General features: G+C 51.2%; 1 protein-coding gene and 1 long non-coding RNA gene across 4 annotated transcripts in view; one reads left to right on the forward strand and one right to left on the reverse strand.

Annotated features, from left to right (window-relative positions):
* Positions 1-975: 975 nt before the first annotated feature.
* On the reverse strand, positions 976-7,521 carry LOC130574765 (uncharacterized). Of its 3 annotated transcripts, XR_008965466.1 has the most exons (4): positions 7,370-7,521; positions 6,665-7,128; positions 5,053-6,569; positions 976-4,287 (listed from the first exon to the last, which is right to left on the reverse strand). It is a non-coding gene; the product is annotated as an uncharacterized LOC130574765 (long non-coding RNA). The 3 variants fall into 3 exon arrangements; XR_008965467.1 differs by lacking the exon at positions 976-4,287 and having other exon boundaries at positions 4,975-6,569; positions 6,653-7,128; positions 7,370-7,479; XR_008965465.1 differs by lacking the exon at positions 976-4,287 and having other exon boundaries at positions 4,975-6,569; positions 7,370-7,477.
* TIAM1 (TIAM Rac1 associated GEF 1) overlaps positions 6,762-23,233 on the forward strand; it is a 96,069-nt gene continuing 79,597 nt past the window's right edge. Inside the window, exon 1 of the mRNA XM_057368174.1 lies at positions 6,762-6,822. Coding sequence (XP_057224157.1) covers positions 6,798-6,822 — 25 coding nt within the window. The 5' untranslated portion in view covers positions 6,762-6,797. The remainder of the gene's footprint in view (positions 6,823-23,233) is intronic.

Genomic DNA, 23,233 nt, shown 5'->3' on the forward strand with positions numbered 1-23,233 from the left:
GCCCTTCCAAAGGTGATGTGTAACCCATGGCTGGACCTGTTGCTGCTGCTGTGCAAACATTGAGGAACAGGCTCTCAGGAGCAGGGCTGGGCTTTGAGTACCACAAATCTCTTATTCTTTGCCTGCTGTGTCTGTAACCAGCTGTGACTTCCTCCAAAAAGTAGTCTAGAACAAGATTTAGAGGCTCTTTATTTTCTTTTAAATGTGCTGGTGCGAAAAGACATCCAAACACTTGTAACTGCAATTCAGMGAAGACACTTCCAGCTGCTTTGTGCTTTTTTTGCACTTGTTCCCACTGAAACACGGGGCACCTCAGCTTGGCAGGGACACAGATGGGCACAAACTGTGCTTTGACACGAAAGATTTGTTCATGAGGAGCACAGTGCTGGCAAACACATAGATGGAAATGCTGTATGGGATGTTGTGAGAGAGTGAGGGAAGGATAAATGGCAACAGCTGAAAACCAACATTTACTTTCCTGTAAAGCTGTGTTGCTCTTTCAATTAAATTAAATTGATGTGAGATTTAAAAAGGAAAAAGACCCCCCCMAGGCAGCTTAGGACAAGTTAATTGGAAAGGAGGAACAGGGAGGGCACCGACACTCAGAGCAGAGGGACGTGTGGTCAGTCCAGTTGTGCCAGCCCTGTGTGCCAGCTGTAATGTTTATAACCCTGAGTCATCCTGGGGCCCTCTGGGCAGGACCTGAAGTCCAGATCTGCTCACCTTGGAGGGCTTTGGGCCAGGTTGTGAGTGAGGGATCAGGGCCCCTGAGAGCGGTGTTAACAGTGTGGCTCCCGTGCCGTGCTCTGGTCAGTGAGGTTGAAACCAGGTCAGGGCTTCTTTTCATTGAAGTGACATTGAGAGGAGGTTTGTTGTTTTTTTTTTTTTTTTAAACCATCTGGCTGTAATGGAAGAAATAAATTGGAGCTTGTTTTCTAAAAATGAGCACATGTGCAGTCAACCAGCATCTTTTATTTTTATGCAGCACATCTAAAATAGACGCGAGTCTGCCTCTTTGGGAGCGCGCATCCGGCACGGAGGCACGGCAGCGTTGGTGCTCCTGCCCTCTTCCTTTCCCCTCCCTTCCCACTCCCACCACTTGGCAGGGAGCTGCTGAGGGGTGACTGRGCTTTGGATGTGCCAGCCAGCTCCGCAGGCGGGGGAAGGTGACGGTGACACCGGAGGCTGTGGGTGTCCATGGTGCTGCTCCGGTCCCTGCTCCATGGGGAACCTCTGTGTGGGAGAAGRAGGGAGCAAGGCGGCTTGCCGCTTGGGTGGAAGGTGAACTGGATGCCAGGGAAGCTCTGCCCCAACCCTGGAGCGAGCAGGCACTGACAGTCTGTGCGTGGTGCCGTGGGCTCAGTTTGCTCCATCTGCAGAGGAGCAGGTGCTCTGAGTTGTCCTTGGATCTGTTGGAGTGGAGAGCATTTCCCCTCCYAGCTCCTGCCTCCAGTACAGGAGGGATCGTGGAATCACAGAGTCATTTAAACTGGAAAATACCTCTGAGGCCAYCAAATCGTAGCTGTGTCCCATCCCTACTGTGTCCCCAGCCCAGAGCACYCAGTGCCTACTCCAGCCCTTCCTGGGACACYTCTAGGGATGGGCACTCCAAACCTCCCTGGGCAGTTCCAATCCCTGACCACCCTTTTCATGGAGAAATTCCTGCTGATGTCCACCCTGCTCCTCCTCCTGTCCCTGTTCCCTGGGAGCAAAGCCCGACCCCCCCAGGCTGCCCCCTCCTGTCAGGGATTTGTGCGGAGCCACAAGGTCCCCCTGGGACCCCCTGCCTCCAATTCCCTCCTGTTTGATGTCCCCTCCCTGTGTTTGGGCAGCTCAGCAGTCATCCACAGCAGAGGAGCAATCTGCCCAAATTGTTTTTTTTTCCATCAGGGCCTTGCAGGAGATGGGGATAATACTTGCTATGCAGGGGCACTGTGGAAGTTAATTTGCTAATTATTTACAAAGCACATCAGAGTGCTGCTTCAGTTATACCCAGGGTTATGATAACACCTAATTAGTRATTCCTTACGATGCTTCGTTTTATTTCTGCCATAAATATTGGCCTAATGTTGGGACAGCTCTGCCTGTGATTGTCATCTCAGTGCCTCAGAGGGAATAGAAAAGCTGGGTTTGGTTTGTAAATGGTCCCTTTTCCCCCTGCTCCTCCTATGCCATTGTCCACTTTGGCGAGCTGCTGCCTGCCTGGTGTCCATCTGTGGTCACTGCTTGGGGAGAGCTCATGGAAATCTCAGTCCTCTGGCAAAGCCCCGTGCTTTTCCCAGGCTTTGCCATCCCTCCCAGCCTCATAGCTCTGTGCCCTTCTGTGCTGGGCTGGGGCAGGTGAGGGAGGAGCTGCTGTGGGAAGGTCTCTGCTCTCCGTTTCTGTAGGATCTGGACCAAGAGCTGGGATAACAGGCTACAAGGTTTTCTCTGCTAAGCTTTTCTCTCTCTGCCCGTGTTTGCATCCTGTAYTGTGCTGTTGAGTTTCACGGGGTGTGTGCAGCATGTCTTGGCTTTGGCTGGCGTGGAGATGAGATTTATCTCTGYGCTGTGTTGTTTTTCTCTTCTCAAAATAAGCAGCACTCAGAGACCTTTGCTGTCCATCACACCCTGCTGGTTTCACTCAGCTTTGAGTGGCTTTGGGCGCTTCTGAGGGTGTCAATATCCTGGCTGTTTAATGTTTCAGCGCAGCGAGTCCAAAAGCTTGTGATACCTATTTTTAGCGCTGAAAAGTTTTGACAGCTAAAGTAAACCTACATTATCCATCACTTGACAGCGTCGTCACCAGCGTGCAGCTTGTCACTCTCGTTCAGAGCTGATTTTTCCAGCGAAATTAAAACTATTGGCAGGGATGTGGTGGAAGCGTGTCAGAACGCGGCATGAAAATGACAGCAGCTACCGCCTTGTTTCAGAGAGATGAGAGGAGGTGTTTGCACCAAGGGTCTCGAACAAAATGTTCCTCCTTGAGCCTTCCCATGGCACAGGGATGAGATGGCCCTGAGGCTGCCCGAGCTCCAGGAGCATTGGGACTGCACAGGGTGGGATTGTTAGGGGGTTTGTGCAGGGACAGGGGCTGGGCTGGATAATCCTGTGGGTCCCTTCAGCTCAGGATGTGCTCTGGGTGTCTGCAAGCAGAGTGCCCACATCAGTGTGAGAGCTGCCAGCCACAGGCAGCGCTGTGAAATGCAAACCTTAAATTTGAACTTGTGCTCCGGCCAGAGGTGGCTCCTGCCTCTTGTCATTTGTCTTGGTTCCACGGCAAAGGTGCTGGCTCGCTGCCAGCATCCTCTCCCTGCAGCTCATTAGGAACCTTTTCAGCTCCCCTTGTAGCCAAACAGCGGGGATCAGCTTTCCCAGGAGCTGATATATCTGCTGACCTCTCCAAAGGGAAAAAAGCCTCCTGTAACTCATTACCTGACTTGTGTAGGGGCTGAAAGGGAACTATTTGTGACTGAACAATACTTGCCTTTCACAACTCCATCCTAATCCCAAACAGAAACATGAGGCTGAGAAAATCTTTCTGATAGCAGGGAATACAGATACATTCAACCCAGTAGAATTTTTCATGRTATTAATGTTCTGTAATTGCCAAGGGTTGGCTTGCAGGTTTTTATTGGACAAAGTGAAGTCAGGCAGTCCTCASATCAGTTTGAGGGGGTAGAAGTCATTCTGATGGCAGTGGGACGGTTTTCCATCAGTGCCCTCTTGTGAGGAGCTGCATCACAGGAGTCCAGTTTGAAAGCTGAAGTTTTTAAAAAAATAATGCAAGCTAGRTTAATTTTCTTCTTCATTTTGTTATTGAATATGAGATGGCTTGAGTCAAACTGTCCTCACCTACAGAGACAGCCCTTGGCTCCTGCCAGGTGTGTGAAGCTACACAGGCACAGGAATGGGATTCTGGGGTCAGAGCCAGTGCACGGCTTGGCCTCGTCCTCCACGAGGGAGCTTTGAAGGCCAGGTCTCATTTGTAGGGCTGCAGTTTTTCCAGGATTCCGTGGAAAAGGGCACCAGTGTCCCAGTGACGTGTGCCCGGTGCCTGCGAGCGCCGCCAGCTCTGTCTGTGCTTGTGGGATGTTCAGAGAAGCTCTAAACTGGACATGAGCTCCTCGCTGTTCCCCGGGGGTGTTCCTGATAGTGATTAGTGGCTGGTGGGCCCCAGGTCATGTCCCGAAACAGGCTGGATCAAAATTAGGTGATAATCACCTCAGGAGCTCCACCGACCAGCAGAAAGAGCAGGGTGGCTCCGGTTGTCTGGGTGGTGGAGACAGGCTGCTCCTCCAAGGCCACCTGTGTGCACAGGYGAAAAATAAGACAGATCCAATCATGAATTTTTGAAGCGCCTCAGCTTTGTAAAGTAAGCCTTAGTTAAGGAGATACGGTCTGCAGAGCTCTGTGTGAGCGCGGCAGATGCTCCTCATATCTCACCTTCCTGCTGCGCTCAGGGTGACTCCCTTTTTCCTGCCCCAAGTGCTAATCCATTGTTAAAATGATATTAACTCATGTGTGCTAATTAGCAGGTGTGCCAGGGTGTGAGAGGCCCAGGATGTTCATTAGGGCTGATAATCACCCCTTTATGCAGGATGCAGACCTGGATTGTGTCTGACCGGACTCCCTCTCCCTTCCTTGCAGAGCAGAGCAGTGCTGTGGGACCTTTCTCAGCTCGATGTTTGGGAGACCCTGGGGGCTCCCTGGAAGGTTCACAGAAGCACAGGATGTCCTGAGCTGGAAGGGCCCCACAGGGATCATCCAGTCCCGCTCCTGGCCCTGCACAGACCCCCCCAATAATCCCCCCCTGTGCATCACTGGCAGCGCTGTCCAAATGCTCCTGGAGCTCTGGCAGCCTTGGGCCAGACCATTCCCTGATCCTGTTCTGATGGGAACGATTCTGTTCTGATGGGAGTGATAGTCTTCTGATGAGACTGATCCCACTCCTATGGGAACGATCCTGTGCCAATGGGAGCCATCCTGTGCCAATGGGACTGATCCTGTGCCAATGGGAGCCATCCCGTTCTCATGGGAGCCATCCCAGCCAGATGTTACAGGAGCTCTGACCTGTTCAGTGGGCTGGACGTGGCCATGCCCAGGCGAACCCGAAGGCAGCAGCAGCAGCAGCCCCCGTCGCCCTCTGAGTCACTCGTGTCTCGCCAAACCTGCTCGTCTGCTCAGCTTTGTGAGCTCCCAGCGCTGAACACTTCTCTCCCGCTTGTTTGTCCTGCAAGTGGGAGCTGTTGGTTTGCTCATTCCGGGTTTAAATTCTCCATAAAGTTGAGGATTGATTGTTTCAGTGCTCCCCAGTCCAAACAGAGTGTCTGATCCCATCCCTCCGCCAGCCCCGTGCAGCTGTCAGGGGTGAGCGCTCTGGTGCTTTTAGGTGTCCTGTGGTCTCTGGGAACGTCGTGCTGGGCGTGGGTGGATCTGTCGGGAACATCTGAGGCTGCAGGTGCTCAGAGGTGAGGTTAAACCCAACGTGCTGTTTGAAGTGGGCTCCAGGTCACTGCTCACTCCTGTTCCTGGTCATGGGGGCTGCAGGGATCACTCTGCCATGCCAGATGGCTTCTCTGATATCTTGTCCCTGTCCCAAAATCGAACCCTGTCCTCCCTGCTCTGCCCYGGCACCCACCCAGGACCCGGCCGTGTGGAGCCCCTCAGCCTCAGTGCAGCTGTTAAACCCGTGCAGTCCCACAGCAGCCCTGGGCCAGAACCGGGCTCCTGCACGTGTTTTTTGCCATTTTATTTTGTTCTTTTCCTGACAGTTCCGTCCTTTTCCCAACTTGCGGTCACTGCTGGGTTGCAGAGGGCGGGACTGCAAGGGTACAGTTATTGCTCAATATTCAGTGTTTGTGAAGTGTCACTCAGAGCTGTAAATGTTAATTTGTTAATTAATTCGATTTCTGCTTGTAAAGAATATTTACTGTGTTGTCTGCTTCGTTTCCAGAGCAGTTTAATACCTGTTTTTCTTCTCCCATGTATGTGGTGCAGAGGCAAGGTGGGGGAAGTTGGGGGATAAACAGATGATTTGGGTTTTGTGTTGGTATTTCTTATTTATAGCAACCATTAGCCAGCCCTGGTCTGGAGGATGCTGCCACTCAGATCTTAATCCACAGACAGTTATGGAGAAGTAGGGAATTAAGTAAAACCAGATCTACGTGTAATTTTTAATTCCCTGGAGTTCCTGATCCTGGAAACCCTCCTGCACCTGTGGGCAGCTCGTGGGAGCAGCTGCGGGTGTGTTTTTAACGCGTCCTCYCCAGAAGCGCCGTCCGGATATGTGCCCAGGGAACCCTCGGGGTTCTGAGGGAATCGAGGGCAGCAGCAAAGGTGYGGAGTAGGTCAGAATTTCTTTATTTTCTGTCCTGCTGGTGATCTGCTCCCTGCAATTGCAGCGGAGTCGCAGGGACCATGCGTGGGGAAGGGGCTGTGGAGCACTCGGAATGCAGCAGCAGCGAGTCGCCTCTGACTGGGGCTGGCTGGGGATTCAGTTCCTGGTGAGTTAAAGTCACCCCGGAGGGATGTCCTTAGGAATTCAGATTTCAGGAGCCGGCGGGGTTGAGTGGCAGCTCGTCTGAAGCCTGTGACGGGARGAATTAATCAGGAGAGGGAGGGAAGAGGAGAAGGAGGGAGGGAGGAAGGGAGGGATGGCAAAACCCCAAACCTTCAAACACACCCAATTGACCCATCTCATCTCAGCGTGAAACTTCGCGAGTTACACCCACTCTGGAGCAGGAGGGGAATGAAACGCCGGCGCTTCCTCCTTGCTGGTGCCGGCAGCTGGGGCTCGGGAAGCACAGCGGGCAAAGATGTTCGTGCTGCTGATGATGAGCGGTAAGAGCTCCGCGGGCGGCAGGGGCTGTGCCTGCCTGCTGTGAGCCGGCCGGGGSCACCGGCAGCAGCTGGGCTTGGGAAAAGCCGGGGAAATGTGTTTGGGATGTAGCACCGCCGGGATGTCTGGCGCTGTGTGTCCGGGAACGCTTTCCTCTCGCAACTCCCCCATGGGGATGGAGGTCCTGTTTTCTCAGAGTTGTGTTTAGTTGGGTTGTCAAGTGCTGTTTTCTTCTCCTGCCCTGCTCACCCAGACACTGGGGGCTCAAACTGATTGAATGAGAGCTGGGGACTTGATAGCTGAATTCCCTAGGAGAGAAAATGTAGGATCATGTTACTGACTGGAGATGTTCCCTTCTCCAGCTGTCTGGCTTTATTTTCYGTAATTACAGGTTGCCATCCTCTTTAATTGTTGAAAATGAGCCCCGTGAAAGGTTTCAACTTGACTCTGGCTCTATTGGTGTCTCTGCGAGGTGGGRAGGGCTGGCAGGCTGTGAAGGGCAGCGCTGCTCAGGGAGGGGACGGCCAGGCTGGGGGGTCTCACACTTACCAAAAATTTGGGAACACTGTGGAGCCGGGACCGGGGGAACCTCTTCCGTGTCGAGCTGCTCGTTTTTCTCCCTGCTCCTTCTGCGATCGCTTATCGAGTTATTTAATATCCCGGCTGCTATCTCTGCATCTAAATTGCCTAATTCTTGGGTTGGTGACAGGAAATGTGAGCACAGAGCCCTGGCTCTGCAATTACTGTGACTAAGCATCGGGGCTGAGCACGGAGCGGCAACTCTGGGGGACGGGGTCCCCATCCTGTCCTGGTCCCCACCCCTGACCTGCCATCCCAGGGCTGCTGCGGGATGTCAGGGATGGCTCCTGCTCCCCGAGGGGCTCAGGCTTGCCTTCCCACAGCCAGAGTTCAGCCCTGACTCAGAGCTGTGCAACCCATCAGCCATGAGTAATGCTCCGGGGCAGAGGCAGAGGATAATGCGTACCTTTTTCTGGGAATTAAGTCACTCCGGAGCTGTTGGAAATGTGCTTTCACATTTTTGTTTCATAGACCAGAGCTGAGCTGGCTGTGTCAGTTCCTTGGATGGTGTTTTAATATTGCAGGAGGGATTTACATTTCCACACGTGATCGGCGCTGTGGAACGGAGCGAGCAGGTTTGGTGGGTGTAGCAGGGTTGCCTGATTCTCCCCATCCTCTCGGAGTTCAAAGTGATCCGTGCATTATGGAAAAGGTGTGGAAAATTGCTGTGCTCAGCAGGGCACATGGGGCTGAGGGATCAGGTGCTGAGATGTGGCAGGCCTGGTTACGCTTCCCGGGGAACTTGCTCTTTCAAGGGTGCCTGTCTGGTTTCTAACTTGTTTTGAGGCAGAAACACTTTATTTTTCCAAAATGCCTGACAGAAGAAAATGTGCCAAACCGCAAATTTGCATCACTTAAGCGTTCACTTGAGCTTTGTGCTTTTGCTCTGGGAAATCAGCGGTAGGATTCCTGCTGGAATTGGTGTTGAGGGAGGCTTTGATTTGGCAGAGGCAGCGAGTCTATTCGGCATCAGGTTTTGGGGCAGATTCATTTATGTCTTAACGAAGTTACACATTGTGGCTTGAGTTGTTGAGGATGATTGTTTGGAAGTGAACCTCAGGAAAACAGAGCTGGCTTCCTGCAGGATCAGTGCCTTGGACTGGCTCAGCACAGGATCCAGGAATGCCTGGGAATCTTCTGCCAGAAGTTGGGGCAGGAGCATGAGGGGGCAGAAATGGGAGCTGCCTGTTGGCACAACAGGTTGGTTTGGTTGGGAGCAGCGGGGGCAAAAAAAAGGCTGCTAGAATAAAATACCAGCTTCCAAATAGTTGATTATAAAGAAAAATCCAGTGCAAAAGTAATGGTGGCATAAATCCTTACAAGAATTCATCAAGAAAGAGGATGAGTCTCTACTGATGTGCCTTCCTTGGTTAAACTGGCGACTGTGAGGAGTGTTCCAGAGAGTTTTATGGCCCAGTAATCCATTGCTGGATGAGGGGAATACATTATTTATAGATTAGAGTGTTTTAACATCCTCACATGGGGTTGTTTAAGGAGGTCAGRATGCAGAGCAGTGGAAATGGGATTAGCCCAGCTGTGCCACAAGCAGTGCAGAAGCAGGGGCCGAAAGGGGAAGTTATCACATAGATGTTTATGTTTTTATTGTGCCTCACAAGGCATAGGTCACATAGGATTTAGGGGTTTCTAGAATCAGAATGTGGTTTTTATTGCTTGTGACATCTCAAATCCTAAGTGAACTGGAAACAGACACGAACATCCTTCTGCCCGGTTCAGCAGCCTCGCTCCCGGCAGCTTGTTTGCATTCCCGGTGGGATGGAGGCAGAGGCCTGGGCGAAGGGGGAGYTGGTGAGAGCTGCCAGCCCCTCCTGCTTGCAGGGGAAGCTGCTGTGGTGCTCCACGTGTGCTGCCCTCCTTTGTGCCCGTGTCCCCGAGACACAGCCCTGCAGCCAGCGTCGTCCCGGCTACCTCATTCACTGCCAAGTGCTTTCCATGCCATTGCTTCTGGAGCCTTCCAGGGAGGCTTTCCCTGAGCTGGGGTGGGATGTTCTCTGAAGCCAAGCACAGGAACGATCCCAGCAGGGCAGGGGGTGCAGCCTCAGAGCTGCAGGCTGAGCCCAGGGACAGCTCCTGGCAAGGGGCTCTGCTCCCCTTTTWTAGTCTCAGGAATCTCCGTGGTCTCACTGCTGCCAGTGTCCAGAGCAGTTCCCACTCTCTGCTCTCTGCCTTGGTGTTGTTCCCAGTGTCGAGCTCTGGGCCAGCAGGTGAGGTCAGGAAACAGCAGTGAGTGGTTCAACTCTGGCACTCCGTAGTAGCATCTAGACAGATGTCCCACGGTGGGACTCAATAGTCTTGGAGGTCTTTTCCAGCCTTAACAATTCTGTGATTGCACATTTCTAGATTATGGGGTAATTAAGAGCTCAGAGTCCCGGTGATGTTCAGAGTTTAGCAAGCAGCCAAGCATTCACTGGGCTGCAGGAGCTGCGTGCCTGTTGTGAGGAGGGGCACAGAAAATGCGCTGTGGTGCTGCTTCAGCAGGACTGGTCTGGGATAAATCGCATCACTTCACGTTCCCGGGGTGCCCCTGAGTTACAGGGAATGAGCAGCACCTCTGGAAGCCCATTTGGGGCTGACCACAAATCACCCTGCACACGCACATCCTGCTGCCAGGCCACGAGTGTCTGCAGGCAGGGACATTGCCCCAAGATGGGAATGTGTGGCAGCCACAGTGGGTGTGCCCTTGTGCAGGTGAAAGGGGAAAGAGGGGTGTCAGTGGGGAGCCATGGGCTTGGCAGCAGCTGGGTTAATTTCTGAAGGGGCAGAAACATTTATTCTCTTCTGAAAGCTGCTCTGCATTCCTATTTCTGTTTTCTCTTCCAAACAATTTGAAAGTGGTGGGCTCAGTTTCTCCTCTGAGGTGCAGGAGAATGGTGTCACTTGTTGAGGGGATGTGATACTGGAAAATAAGTGCAGAACTAGCTTTGCAATAGCAGTGCCTTGATCAAACAGGTGTTTCTCCTGCAGTGCTAGAGCTGTTGGGCACCGAGGTGACCTCTCCAAAGGTGAGGATCCCTGAATTTGGGCAGTGCAGGGCACCAGCAAAGCAGAGCTGCAGCTGCAGGAGCTGGGGAAGTTGCCAGGCCTTTCCTGCAGCATTTTTTCCAAAGCCAGAAAGTGGTTTTTGGGTCTCTAAAATAGCAGAAGTTGGAGGGGAAAAGGGAAGTATGTAGGTTTTGCATTAATACCTTCTTCCACTGCTTCTGGGAGATGAACAGAGCCCCTCACGCCAGGATCTCCCTCCCTCCCTCACACTGCCAGAGCTGCTGAAATTCCCTCACAGSAGTTTGGCTTCGTGACTGTATTGGGAACTGTTGTAAAACTCAGAAACCCCGATGTCCCGACATTCCCAGCTGAGCAAACAGCCCAGTGCTCCCAGTGCAGTCCCTGCAGCAGGGAAAACAAAGCACCTGGTGCTGTCTGCTCCCGGCTGGGAATGGCTGTGCTGTTCATTTGCATTAACCTGGGTGGGGAAGGTGCACTGGGACTGTGCCCCGGGCCCTCAGACACTGAAACAGAGACAAAGACTTCCCATTGCGCAAGGGCAGCGCTGGGCAGGGARCTGGGAAGGGAATGGAGCTGGGATGGGAATTGTTATGGGAGATGAGATGGGAATCAGGATGGGAGATGGGATGGGAACTGGGAATGGAACTGGGAATGGAACTGGGCAGGGAGCTGGGAATGGAGCTGGGAATGGCACGGAGCTGAAGGGCTGCTTTTTATGCTGGAAAAGACCTCTGAGATAGATCACAGAGTCCAAGGGATCCCCACCTTGTCAGCCAGGCCAGAGCGCTGAGTGCCACATCCCGGTGTCCCCTTGGGCACCTCCAGGGATGGGGATTCCRTTCTTTGCCRTGCCCTGTTTTTGCAGGAACACTGGCAGACCAAAGCAGAGGTTCTCCCTGATCCTGCCAGCTTTCCCCACTGCTCCTCAGCTGTGCCCAGCTGCTYCTTCCCTTTGCCAGTGGTTTTCCAGTCTCCTGGTGAGGGGATCAGTGGGAATTGGAGTCCTGAGTGCCCCAGGGCTGTGTGATTGTTCAGGGATGGCTTTGGATCTGTGCAGTGAATTAAAGTGGAGACTGCAAACCCTTGTYAGGCATCCCATGCCTCTCGCTGTAGGTGATTTGTAACACATGCCAAGGGTGAAAAATGACTGACGTGCTTTTTTTAGCAGGAGCGAGGGCCCTTTCTTTTCTTCCTTTGCAACAATGAAAATCTGGTGTTTTTTCTGTGAAGTGGGAGGAAAGTTGTGTTTTGTTGACTCTCAGGGCCCCTCCTGGTGAGTTAGAGGGTGGTGCTGTGAGAGGTGTGAGATGAGAGCAGAGGCACCAGAAACATACACAGCTAAGACTCAAGGCGCAATCCAGAACTCAATTCTCTTGGAAGCTGCAGGATAAAATTTATGACAACAAAAAGCCAGTGGGAGTCACTTCCTTGCTGATTTTTTGTTCAAATTAATCTGAATGCTTTGGTAACATCTGGATGATTGCTTGGTAATCTTTTTCTAGGAAGCACTTTAGTGTGTGTGTGTGTACTTTGTTGCGGAGTGATAAATCACTGTAATTTACCAGCCTGGTTTTTCAGAGTTTGGAAAGTCTTGCTGCGTGATATGTTCCTCCGAGCTGTCATTCCTGAATGAATCCCTGGCTTTTCAKCTGCTGTTTACTGCTTCAAACAGGTCTTTACGCTTGACATGGTTACCTGAGCATACCTTCGAGTCTGGAGTTTACAGGGAGYTTTTTTTAAAGGGAAATTAAAAGGAATAAGAGATTTTTGAGGAGGAATAAGATGCAGCCAGTTGTTTTGACCCAGGGCAGGGCTGGAGCTGGGCAGGGCAGGGTCAGGTTGGATCTCAGGGAAMGGTTCTTCTGTCCCCAGAGGGTGCTGGCACTGCCCAGGCTCCCCAGGGAATGGGCACAGTCCCAGAGCTCCAGGAGTGTTGGGACAGCRCTGCCAGGGATGCACAGGAGGGSATTGTTGGAGGGTCTGGGCAGGACCAGGGCTGGACTCTGATCCTTGTGAATCCCTTCCARCTCAGGTAYTCCATGGTTCTGTGATTCTATGAGGAGCCATGGGAAATGGGAGCTGGGGCTGCCCTGTTGCCCGAGGCAGGACAGAGCTTTCCCCCAGCAGTGAGTAGATGGCAGTGAACAGATTGCCAGTCCCAAGTGTGTGATGACAGGACAAACAGCTCCAGCTTTGTGTGAGCCCCCAGAGCTGGGATCACATATCCTCGTGTGACTGCAGCTCTGGTTTCAGCCCATGCCGCAGCTCTCGGGTACAGCTGAGGGATGAATCCAGCAGGTCTGAGGTGGGARGGGTGGGACACACTTCCAAACACAGCCCTCGTGTGTGTAAGGCACAGGTGCAATTCACAAACCTATAGGAGTGTCTCAGTGCAGTTTCCTGGTGCTGCAAAATTTAGCAGTGCTGAACATCAGRAAAATGCGTTGTGTCAAGGGCTGCAACAAATGTTGGTTTGGTGCTGAGGATAGACGTGCAGGGCAGAAAAGGCTGAAGTCTTGGAAGGAGCCCAGCAGATCCACAGCTCTTGGACAGCATGGTGATGGTCAGGCAGGAGAAAGTGCAAATCAATACATTAAGAGAAAAAATCCCCTCCTGCAGACTGAAATGTGCCCAGCTGTAGGGACAGCACGAGCAGCCTGGGTTTCTTGGCTGCTTTGGCTGGAGGTGCAGCTGGCTCCTTGTGCAGCACCCTGCTCCTGTGGGGCATCAGCACGGGGTGCCAGGAGCTGCCTTGTCACCCCATGGGACCTTTCCTTGGGCTCAGAGTCATGCAATCCCAAAATCATTGAGGCTGGATTTAGAGATCACAGAGTGCCAGCTGATCCCACCGTGTCCCCAGCCCAGAGCACGCAGTGCCACCTCCAGCCCTGCCCTGGCACACCTCCAGGGATGGGCACTCCAAACCTCCCTGGGCAGCTCCTTCCAGCCCCTGAGCACCTTTTCCATGGGGAAATGGTGTGCACCCTGAGCCTCCCCTCAAGTTTGCACATTTGCCGTGCATTTTGCTGAGTGCAGGGGAACACGAAATGTGAGTGATGGCCTTTGCAGTGGATTTGAGGTGCAGCTCGTCTCATTTCTGGGACACACAGTTGCCATCCCTCTCTCTTGCACCGAGATGGGGTCCTAGTCCGAGCTCTGGGGTTTCCTGGGGTCGAATGGCTTGTCTTGCTGAAATTCTGCCGTGCTCATCCAAGGTTTGGTGGTGCTGTGTTTGAAATGGCTGCCAGCCCACGTTCCCAGCGGGGTTAGGAGGAGCACAGCTCACCTGGYATTCAGACATGATTGCAGATATTTAGCTCTTTCAGAGCAATCTTGAACCTGCTCATCAGAGTGTGCATCTCACTTGAAGCCACTCCAGCTGTGCAGAGCTATTTCTGTACAGGAATCCTTTGAAATTTTAATGCACTTTTTGCTCGTTGAACCCCAAAATGAGTCACTTAAGGAAGCAGCAGCAGTTTTTCCAGACCTCTGCCTACCTGTTGCTTCTACTGACTTTTCTGTAACCTGCTTTGGGCTTAGATTATTCATGGAAAAAGTAAAACACATCCACGAGAGGACAGGTGCTTCTCAGAAATGGGATGGGATTGCTGGGGTGTCCTGTGCAGGGTCAGCAGTTGGACTCGATCCTCATGGGTCCCTTCCAACTCAGGATATTCTGTAGATCTGTGGTTCGAGGTTTTGGCAGCATGTGATACTGCTGAGAAGGAACCAAGGATCAGAACATTTTCAGCAGGTATATAAAACCACCCTGTTATCAAATCCTTTTTAAAAATAAAATCTGTTTTTGAATACAGGAAGATAAAACCTCATAGGGGATGCATTCCTCACAGAGCTCCTGATTCATTGTCTAAATGGCACCAAAATGTCTTTCCTGGCTGGGTGTGCAGTGAGMTGTGAGTCACGTCCCCACGTTGCTCAGAGTTGGGACAGAAGGGACAGACTTCACGCCTCCCTGGCAGCTCCCGCTTTTCACAACCCTGCTCGCACCAGACGGCGCCACAACGTGTTGCCGTGAAGTTTGGAGCGAAATTCTCCAGAGGTCGTGGAAATTTAATCCATTTGTGTGGAAGCCTCTCTTTCTCAGCCCCCAACTCAAAGGGCTTTCAAGAGCTCAGAGTTCTCCAGCTCCTGGAACTCGGTGAGGCACTCAACTGCAGCTCTTGGGAGGCTGGAAATGAAAATAATTTCTTACTGCTCAAGCTGGACCAAATTTCACACTGAGAGTCTCTGCTAGTAAAATTGACAGAGCAGTAAGAAGATTATCTTCGTCCAGCCTCTCTTTTTAAACCCAGCAGAGGAGTGCCGGAGGCCGGGGATTCGTATTCCACCATGCCTGACCTACAATTTATGGCAATATTATCCCAAAGTAATTGAGTKGGTCCCACAAGTCTGTAACAGCCAAATTCTGGTGGTGCCTATGACTCCTTGCACTTCATTTCAGAGGTTTTCCTGTGGAGCAGAGTGAGTTTAGGTTTTGTGGCACTCTGCTGAAGTTACGCCGTGCTCAGCACAGCCCCTGCTGTCTGAGGAGGTGTTTCTCACCACTAGGTCCTGTTTGTCACTACCAGGTCCCCTGCACGGACACCTCACCTGAATAAAGGGATGATCTTTGGGGTCCCTTCCCACCCAAACCATTCTCTGATTCTGGGGTTTAKTCTGCCTTTGTGTCAGTGAGACAGGAAAGGAATTTCTCCATGTGTAAAAGGGGATTTGAGACACAGGGAGATTTCAGGTGCTTGTCTATGAATCCCTGCAATGAGGTGAAGAGTGGAGCCCTAATCCAGCATCTTCTCTCTCAGACACGGCTTTTGCTTRAGCTTTGCCACTGAATAAACCACTAAAGCTGTCAGGCAGCCACGGTGCTGCGTGCTGAAATTCCAGGCTTTCAATTGAACAGAATCCTCTAAAATTTAACAACTTGGGGGGAAAAAAAGGGGTCCTCAGTATCAAACACCCCTGCCCTTCCCTGATAAACATCCCCCCAGTCTGAGCTGAGCGTTCTCCGAGGATGTTGTTGAACACACGAGAATAAGCGGGGGCACCGGGGGCAGGAGCCTGTCCCACGTGAGCAGCGCAGGTTGTTCAGTCAGAATAATGTCAAAAAATGAACCTTCCCCCGGGACAGCTTTGTGCCTTCCCCCGGGACAGCTTTGTGCAGCTGGGTTGTTGTGCAGCACCGAGCGCGATGGGAAATGCCACCTGTTGGCGTGCGCTGCTCCAGCGCCGGTCGCGGCTGGCAGCGCCGGGGCGAGCGCGATTATCTCAATAGCTGCGCTCCAAAGCTGTTATTTCATTTCCATTGTGGCACTGTAATAGTGCTCCGAGGATTACGTGTGAGCGTGTGCGAGGAGCGTGATCCCCGAGAGCGGGAGCCTTTCAAACCGCCTGGGCTGGGTTATCGCGCTTTCTTACAGAAATTGAGTGGGGTTTTGAYGAAATGACCATTTGTGCCTCAGCTTCTCATAGGCCAGAGCAGATAATCGTGTTCTGTGGCTCCCTCTGTGATCGGGGAGGCGGATGCGTGTGGGGCTCGGCTGTTTTTAGTAAGAGAACGTTGAAAATATTCTAAATATAACTCTTTGTAAGTCCAATGCAAGATCATTTTAATTTTAAATCAGCAAACATTTCAGCTGGGTTTTCATAACTGTTATTAGGTTTTAATTATTTCTGGCATTTTTCCTGATTAAAAATGGAATTTATTACCCTTCTAGTTCTAATTCTATTTACTGASTTGGCAGATAGCGTTGCTCCTGGTTTCTTTCACGAGAGGCACTGTAATCTTGAACGAGTTGGATTGTTCTTGCATTGATGTTTTTTCACCTGAATCAATTGGGAAAATATTGGTAGAATTTTGACATTTTAAGGCTGGTGTTGCTAACAACATATTAATTGTTGTTGTTTGAGCAACAGGCTAGTTTATGTGACATAAAATTTCATGGTGAATCTAGTCCAGGATGTCAATATTTGGTCTCCCATCAGCTAAATTAAAATCTGTAGTTAGCTGTCATGATAGCAAAGGGGATTTATTCTGATTTCTTCTTTATGTGCAAATTTGAACCCACTGTGGCTCACATAACCTGTTGTGCATTGTCTTTTGCTGAGTACCCCCCTAAAAATTGTCCCAGCAGAGGTRTGCAAGGTCCTTGTGGATTATGCCCCTTCTGGGATTTATCAGCCTGTTACAACTGGCACAGCAAAGGCATCAAAAGAATTAACAGCATTTTGGTTTTTTAGCTTTATGTTGGAGTTAAGAACCATGTTCAGTGTTATTTCTTGCTGCCTTAAATACAGGCTAAGTTAGCAAACATGTACAGGGGGTCATGTTATTTATCTGTTCACAGCACGTGGCTTTCTCCTGAACATTCCCTCCAAACTCCTCCTGAACTGATTGGGCAGAATTGCCCCTGAGAGATAAACAATCCTTTTCTGTCCCACATGCATGGATTGTGTTTAAGCACAGAGACCCTCCAAGCAGCGTTCCTGTGCCAGTCCCAGTTCCTGACTCAGTTTAGTCTGCAGTCCCAGTTTAGGCTGGCAGGTTGGGCTGGGAGCTGTCCTGCTCCATTAATCTCCATCTGGAAGTTCCCTGGAAGATGCATGGCTGTGGCAAGGTGAACGCACAGCCCTTGCTTCACATCCATCCCCACTCCAAGCTGGAGTCGGGGCTCGTTCCATGTGGAATTGTGCAGAATTGTTTGCTCTGGGGTGGTTTAATGGAGCTGCCTGTCGGGGTGGTGTGGGAAGCAATGAGCCCRGCCCTGCAGGATGGTGAGGAACCTGGGTCACGTCAGTGCTGGGATGGAAACACCCCTGGGGTCTGCTGGCAGCAGTCCCATTCCAGCAGCTCTGCCCAGCTCTCACATGATGACATTTCAATRTCTCCCTTCTGAGTGTGCAGCACATTTCTGGGGAAGAARGGAAGATGKWTWYKSRARWYTYSMRWAWMCAAATTGCACTTGGCAGGCAGGATGCTGCCGTGTTCTTCCCTGCTTGTTAGGAGTTCCAGTAAAACGGGCTCTCTGAGACAGAAATATCCCAGAACAGAGGCTGGGTCAGGAGAAGCTGGAGCCAAAGCAGGGCTGTACCTTCTCCCTTTGAAGCACCATCCTGCCTGTGTTTGCATTTTTTGCAGTTTTCCTGACGTACTGACAAAGAAATGTCAGGCTAAGTTTCCTGAAAACAAAGGAGTGAATGAATGAAGTCTTTTTTTCTCTTATTCCTGAAACTGGTTGTGGGCCTTTCTTTTTTCCCCTAAGCCTGTTAGGTTGGGCTTTAAAGAGCAAACCCCAAAGCCCAGACAATGAGCAAAGCCAAAAGCCTGGAGCAGGTGTTGCCCACTTGTTCAAACAAGTCCAGGACTCGTTTCCTTTTCGGAGCGCAGTTGGAAGTCAGGCCTTAAGGAGGAAAACTAAAATGGAGCTATTGAGCACGGACTCACAGAGGTGGCCCTGTGCCCCAAAATTGTGTATTTATGTGCGGGGCTGTGAGAGGAGCAGGTCATTAACCCTGCTGGGCCCCTGGGAGCAGGGACACATTCTCACACTGAACCTTCCCAGAGCTCTCCCAGCCTTTTTGTTCCTTGGGAGGATTAACTGCAGTCCCTTCCCTCCCTGTGGCTGCCTCTGGATCCCTGGCAGTGCCCAAGGCCAGGCTGGATGGGGCTTGGAGCAGCCTGGGACAGTGGAAGGTGTCCCTGCCCATGGCAGGGGTGGCACTGGATGGGCTTTAAGGTCCCTTTAAGGGCTGGGGACTTGTTTCCCTTGAAAAGCTGGAGGTGCCCCTTGTGTAAAATGTTTCACAAGTCACGTTGGGCTGGGAGGAGAAGGTGGTGGGGCAGAGCCTGCAAGCCGGAGCAGAGAGGTGCCCTGCCAGGTGATTACACATTCCTTTTCATGGCTTGTTTGGGTTTTTTTAAGAGGCAGAGAATAAGTTCAGGCACGTTAAAGCCTGTGTGAGGAGYGCTAGTGGAGTGCTTCCCTCCTTTCCCACAGCTGGGCGTAGGGAGGACGTGCCAAACCCCGGTTCCCTGTGCCCCCAGTCCTGTCCCGGGGGGGCTGCTGGGGGATGGAGAGGTGTGTGGAGGTCCAGGGGCTCTTCTCTCCCCCTGTGGAGGTTGTACCCACTTCCTCCTCACCTCGGGGTTTGCTGTTGACCCATTTTCCCACCCCAGCACCCCAGCCAGGGAACGAGGTCTGTGCCAAGAGCCCCCTGTCCCCTCGTGCTGCCACCCAGCAAGGTCAGCCAGATTCCTMAGGTAAAGCTTGGCTCACGGGGAATGGGGGAGGTGGAAATGRGCCTCAAACCACATTTGCAGCCATCACTGTAGCAGTTTATTTGTCTCATTTCAAAGCCTTTCCACGGCTGGTTTAAATTACTCGTCCCTCGTGGCCTGCTGTGCTGGTAAATGGTCAGGCTAAACAATATCCCAATATTAATTGGTGCTCTGGGATTTCGGGTGATGCTTGCASGAGCATCACTCTGCTTCTTCACATTAAGTTGCTCTGCAAATGTTTTTATTGTCTCTAAAAGGGATTTACCGCCTGTTTATGTAATTATTAATCTAATAATTAAGCCTGAACCATACCCTGAAAGTTGGTGAATCTTTATGAAACACTGAACAAAGGAAGCCCATCAGKTTTTTGTATCTTTTATAAATATAAGCCTCTGGAACAATCAAACAGACAGAAATCCCACAAAAATATCCCAGTTAATGGATTTTCTGCTTGCCACACTATCTAGGGTTACAGAAACACTGGTAGCTAATTGCAACCTTACAGATGGCACCAGGAGGGACGGATTCCTTCAGCCTATGCTCCTTCCTTTGGCCTTTGAAGYTCAGAGCAATAAACAGTTTTTGCAGAGGAACGAGAGTATTTGTCTGCTTTTTGGTGCTTTGCTTGAGAATTTCAGGTATTTCAAAAAATCATACAGAAGCTGTTAACAAGGATGTTTTCAGAACTTATTGCGAGTTTCTTTCAATGGGCACTTTTTCATTTTAATGGAAAAGTGAGACAGGGACCGTGACCTGGGGTGGGTGCTGGGAGATGGCAGAGAGCTGCCTTCGCTTCCTCCTCATCCTCCTCCTCACTGGCACTGCTGGGTCTCTGCAGGCAGAGCAGGCAGAAGGGAATGAGGAGGAAGAGGAGGAGGAGGAGGAGGAGGAGAAAGAGCCTTCACTTCAGCCAAGCCCAGGTGGGACAGTCCCTGAGAGGGGTGAATGAGGGGGTTGTGGGCCAAAGCAAAGGTGCTAAAAATGACCCCTGAGGAAATGGTGTGAGGAAAAGCCAGAGAAATAAAATATCACATCTCTGAGATTTTCTGCCCTCCATTCTTGGCATCCTTTGGTCTTTTCCTCTCGGAGTGAAAGCTCCATGCAGGAGGCAAAGCAAGCTTTCCCACTGCAATTTAGCAATGTCAGAAGCCAGGCTGAGCTTTTTGGTTCCGTGTGCCACTCTCCAAACCCCATCACTGCTTTGGGGGCCCAGTGTCTGGATTTTGCCCTGATTGCAGCCTGGCTCGGGGCAGGGTGTTGAGAGCCCTGCTGTGTGGGCGGAAGCTCGCCGGCTCGCTCGTGTGGCAGCTTGTTCCGAGCAGCCCGAGGTGCAGAGGCTTGACAGCTCCTTTGGCAGGAAAGGCTGCAGTCAGCACTCTGCAGGGAGGGAGACACTTCTTCCTCCCCTGACAGAGTCCTGGGCTCTGCCCTGCACAGGGAAGCCTTTGGAAAACTGGGAGTGTTTGTGTTGCTGTGTCATGCCAGCAAAGCAAAGCCGCTGCTGGGGAGCTGGTTTGGAGCRCGGTTCTGTTTGGGACTAAAGGAAAGATGTGTTACTGTAAATCATGTCAGAATTTTGCTCCTCAACCATCTCGCAGTGGCCTCTGCAGGCACAGTCAGAGGTTGTGTTCCATCTCAGCAGCGGATACAGCTGTGCTGGCAAATATTTGTAACAGATCTGGCCTCGCTGCCGAGGCTGTGCTTTGATTGCTGAGCTGCACAGAGCTGTCCTTCCTCCTCTGATGTACATTCAAGAAAGATTCTGTAGGAGTTGATCAAAACTGTAAATAATAAAGTGCAAAATATGTTTTCTTTTTACCTCCTCCACCTCTTTTGGTGTAGGTATGTCAGCTCTGAAAAGTGGTAGGAAAAAACCTAAGAAAACAAGTAAAGAAGGGMATTGCATTTGAAATATTTTGATTTCGCTCATGGGTGACTGAAAGGATGTGCAGCCCATCAGTGTTGTGTGATGAGGTGATCTTTACCAAGACTGTCTTTGATGGTAAAACATCCAGATATCCCATAGCACAGGTAGGGCAGACTCTGTAGCAGAGATCTGAAAACTCCTAAGCCCTCTGAACTGGCACAAAGGTTATTGCCTTCCAAAAAGAGATGCAAGGGCTGGTGCTGAACCACGGAGTCTTTGTTTGGCTCTGCTGTAAAGGTGTCCTTTGCTTCTCTCTTTTGCCCCCTCTTTGAAGGGAACATGGCAGCAGTCCCCTGGTCTCTGAGGCACATCCACTCACTACAAAAATTAAATTACTGCTTCAGGCCTGGCTCTGTAGGACTTGTGGAGATGTGGCTGTGGCTGCTGGCACAGGGGATGGCACGGGAGAGTCACCTCTCCTGGCAGCTTTGGCTCAGGAGGGAAGAAAAGCATCTCTCAGGAGGAAATTCCCACTCCCTGCTGTTATTTTTAACTCCCTTTTGAGTAAAAGTTGCTTTGAGCAGTAGCACAATGGGGGCTGTGTGCATGCAGACAAAACCAGTGCTGGGAAGTTACTGGGAAAGGCTGGACTTGGCTGCAGCTTGGAAGTGGCTCCTTTGGGGACAGAAGCCATTCAGGTGAATTCTGGAGCTGTTGTGAGCTCAGGTGGGCTGAATAATTCTCTGGTAACACAGGTGAGGTGGCTCTGGTCAGAGTRTCCACAGATACACCCTGTGTGCATCTGCTGCAGGGTTTGTGTTCACTGGGCCTGGGAATGATGCCACAGAAAATAGCAGCGGCTTTCTCAGCCACTAAAACCATCTACTGCTCTTTAAATGTATAGAGGAAACAAGTTATTTTCTTCCAGGGCTGTTTGGGCCACCATGAAGCGCTGAAATGATGGAATGGCACTCGCTGCTGCTGCTGAAAATATCAATCACAGGATCACTGAGGCTGGAAAAGACCTCTGAGCCCATMGAGTCCCACCTGTGCCCGGTCACCAAGTGCCACGTCCAGTTAAAGCACTGTGCAGATTGACTGTTCTGTTTGGTGGTGTAGCTGATGCTTCACCTGCCTAGAATTTGGAGGAGGCATAGCTACTGTTTCATGAGGAGTTTGCATTTCTGACACATAGCTGTTGTTTCATGAGAAGTTTGCATTTCTGACACATAGCTGTTGTTTCATGAGAAGTTTGCATTTCTGACACATACTTTAGAAATCTAAAAAAAAACACCCCACTTCGTACCTCAGCTCAGTGTTTTGTTTCTGTGATTATACCTGGCAGTAACTGCATGAAAAGGCAGTGAGAGCCTGGTGCTAAAATGTGAAATATCTCTTTGCTCGGTCTCTGGCACTACTTTTTGAGCTGTTTTCCAGGGAGAGCTAACCTGGAGCTGTTTTTGGCAGGGTGCTGTGCTGTGTCTCAGGTACAAGCCCCACAGCTGGGCACCTGGCACTGCTGCTGGGCAGCGCTCAGGGGCAGCTCCTGCGTGCCAGCAACAACATCCTGCCCTTACTGGGGACAGGCTGCCAGGCCAGARGAGCTGGAGCAGCTGTGGTTTGCCAAGCCGTGCAGGATTCATTGCTGCTTTTCCCTGTTGCTCAGGAACTGCTTGAGCTCTGGAAGGATGAGCTCTCTCCCTCGGTGCAGCTGTGATCTGTGGCTCTCACTGGGGCTGTCAGGGGTCCAGGGCAGTGTCCATCCTCTGGCCCAGCCTGGTGGCTGCTCTGAGGCTGCTCAGCCGCCTCTCTGCCTGGGTTCCATGGGACAGCACTTCTGTTGTTCTGAGCTCTGGGAGTGAAGGTTCATTTCGGCCCTGCTGTCCCTGAAGGTGCCCGCTCAGTGTTACCCTTGGCCATGCCGGGGATTGCCCATAGCATTCCAGATGAGGTCAGTGTCCTCTGCATCACCAGTCACTGCTGTTTCTGCTGGGCAAGGCCTGCTTGGTGCCTCCTTTGATTTACTTTTGCTTTTCTTGGCATTTYTGTCACACCGGCAGCTCAGGGCCCTCTGGGATCAATACAAGACAAAAGGTCTGTTCTGTACTGTGACTTTTTCCAGCTTTGTGACATCAGCACGAGTCACATTTCATTTTTATGTGCTGTCATTGAAAACATGAAAAAACCTSAGTGAGATAATTCTCAGCACAACCTCTGTGCAAAGTTTCTTATGCAGATCATAAATCCTGTGCCAGTTTTTGTCATCTTCAGCTCCACTGGTAGTTCCCTGGAAAGGTGTCTTCTGCCTTTCTTCCTTGGAAAATGGGTCATCTTCTTGCAGGGAGCGATTAAAAGTAGCAAGCAGAAATTATTCAATTTCCCATTTCTTCCCGTGTCATTCCCCATTCCATCTCTCAGCTGTGCTCTCCAGTCTTGCATTGCACTGACAGATTGATGGATACATCACTGCTGGGATCACTTGTTCTCCAGTCCCAGACAGGATCCTGATCTGCAGGTTTTAATATAAAAATTCTTGCCCATATCCCTGTGGTAGCTTCTCTCATCATTTTGGGATGCAGATTGAAAGCTGCTGCTGACTGGCACATTTTAGACTGAATTCTGCTCCTGATAACCTCAGATGTGGTGATTCACA

This window comes from Malurus melanocephalus, unplaced genomic scaffold (assembly GCF_030028575.1).
Source record: "Malurus melanocephalus ecotype Western Australia unplaced genomic scaffold, MMel_1.1 scaffold_89, whole genome shotgun sequence".
In the NCBI taxonomy this organism is placed as follows: Eukaryota; Metazoa; Chordata; class Aves; order Passeriformes; family Maluridae; genus Malurus; species Malurus melanocephalus.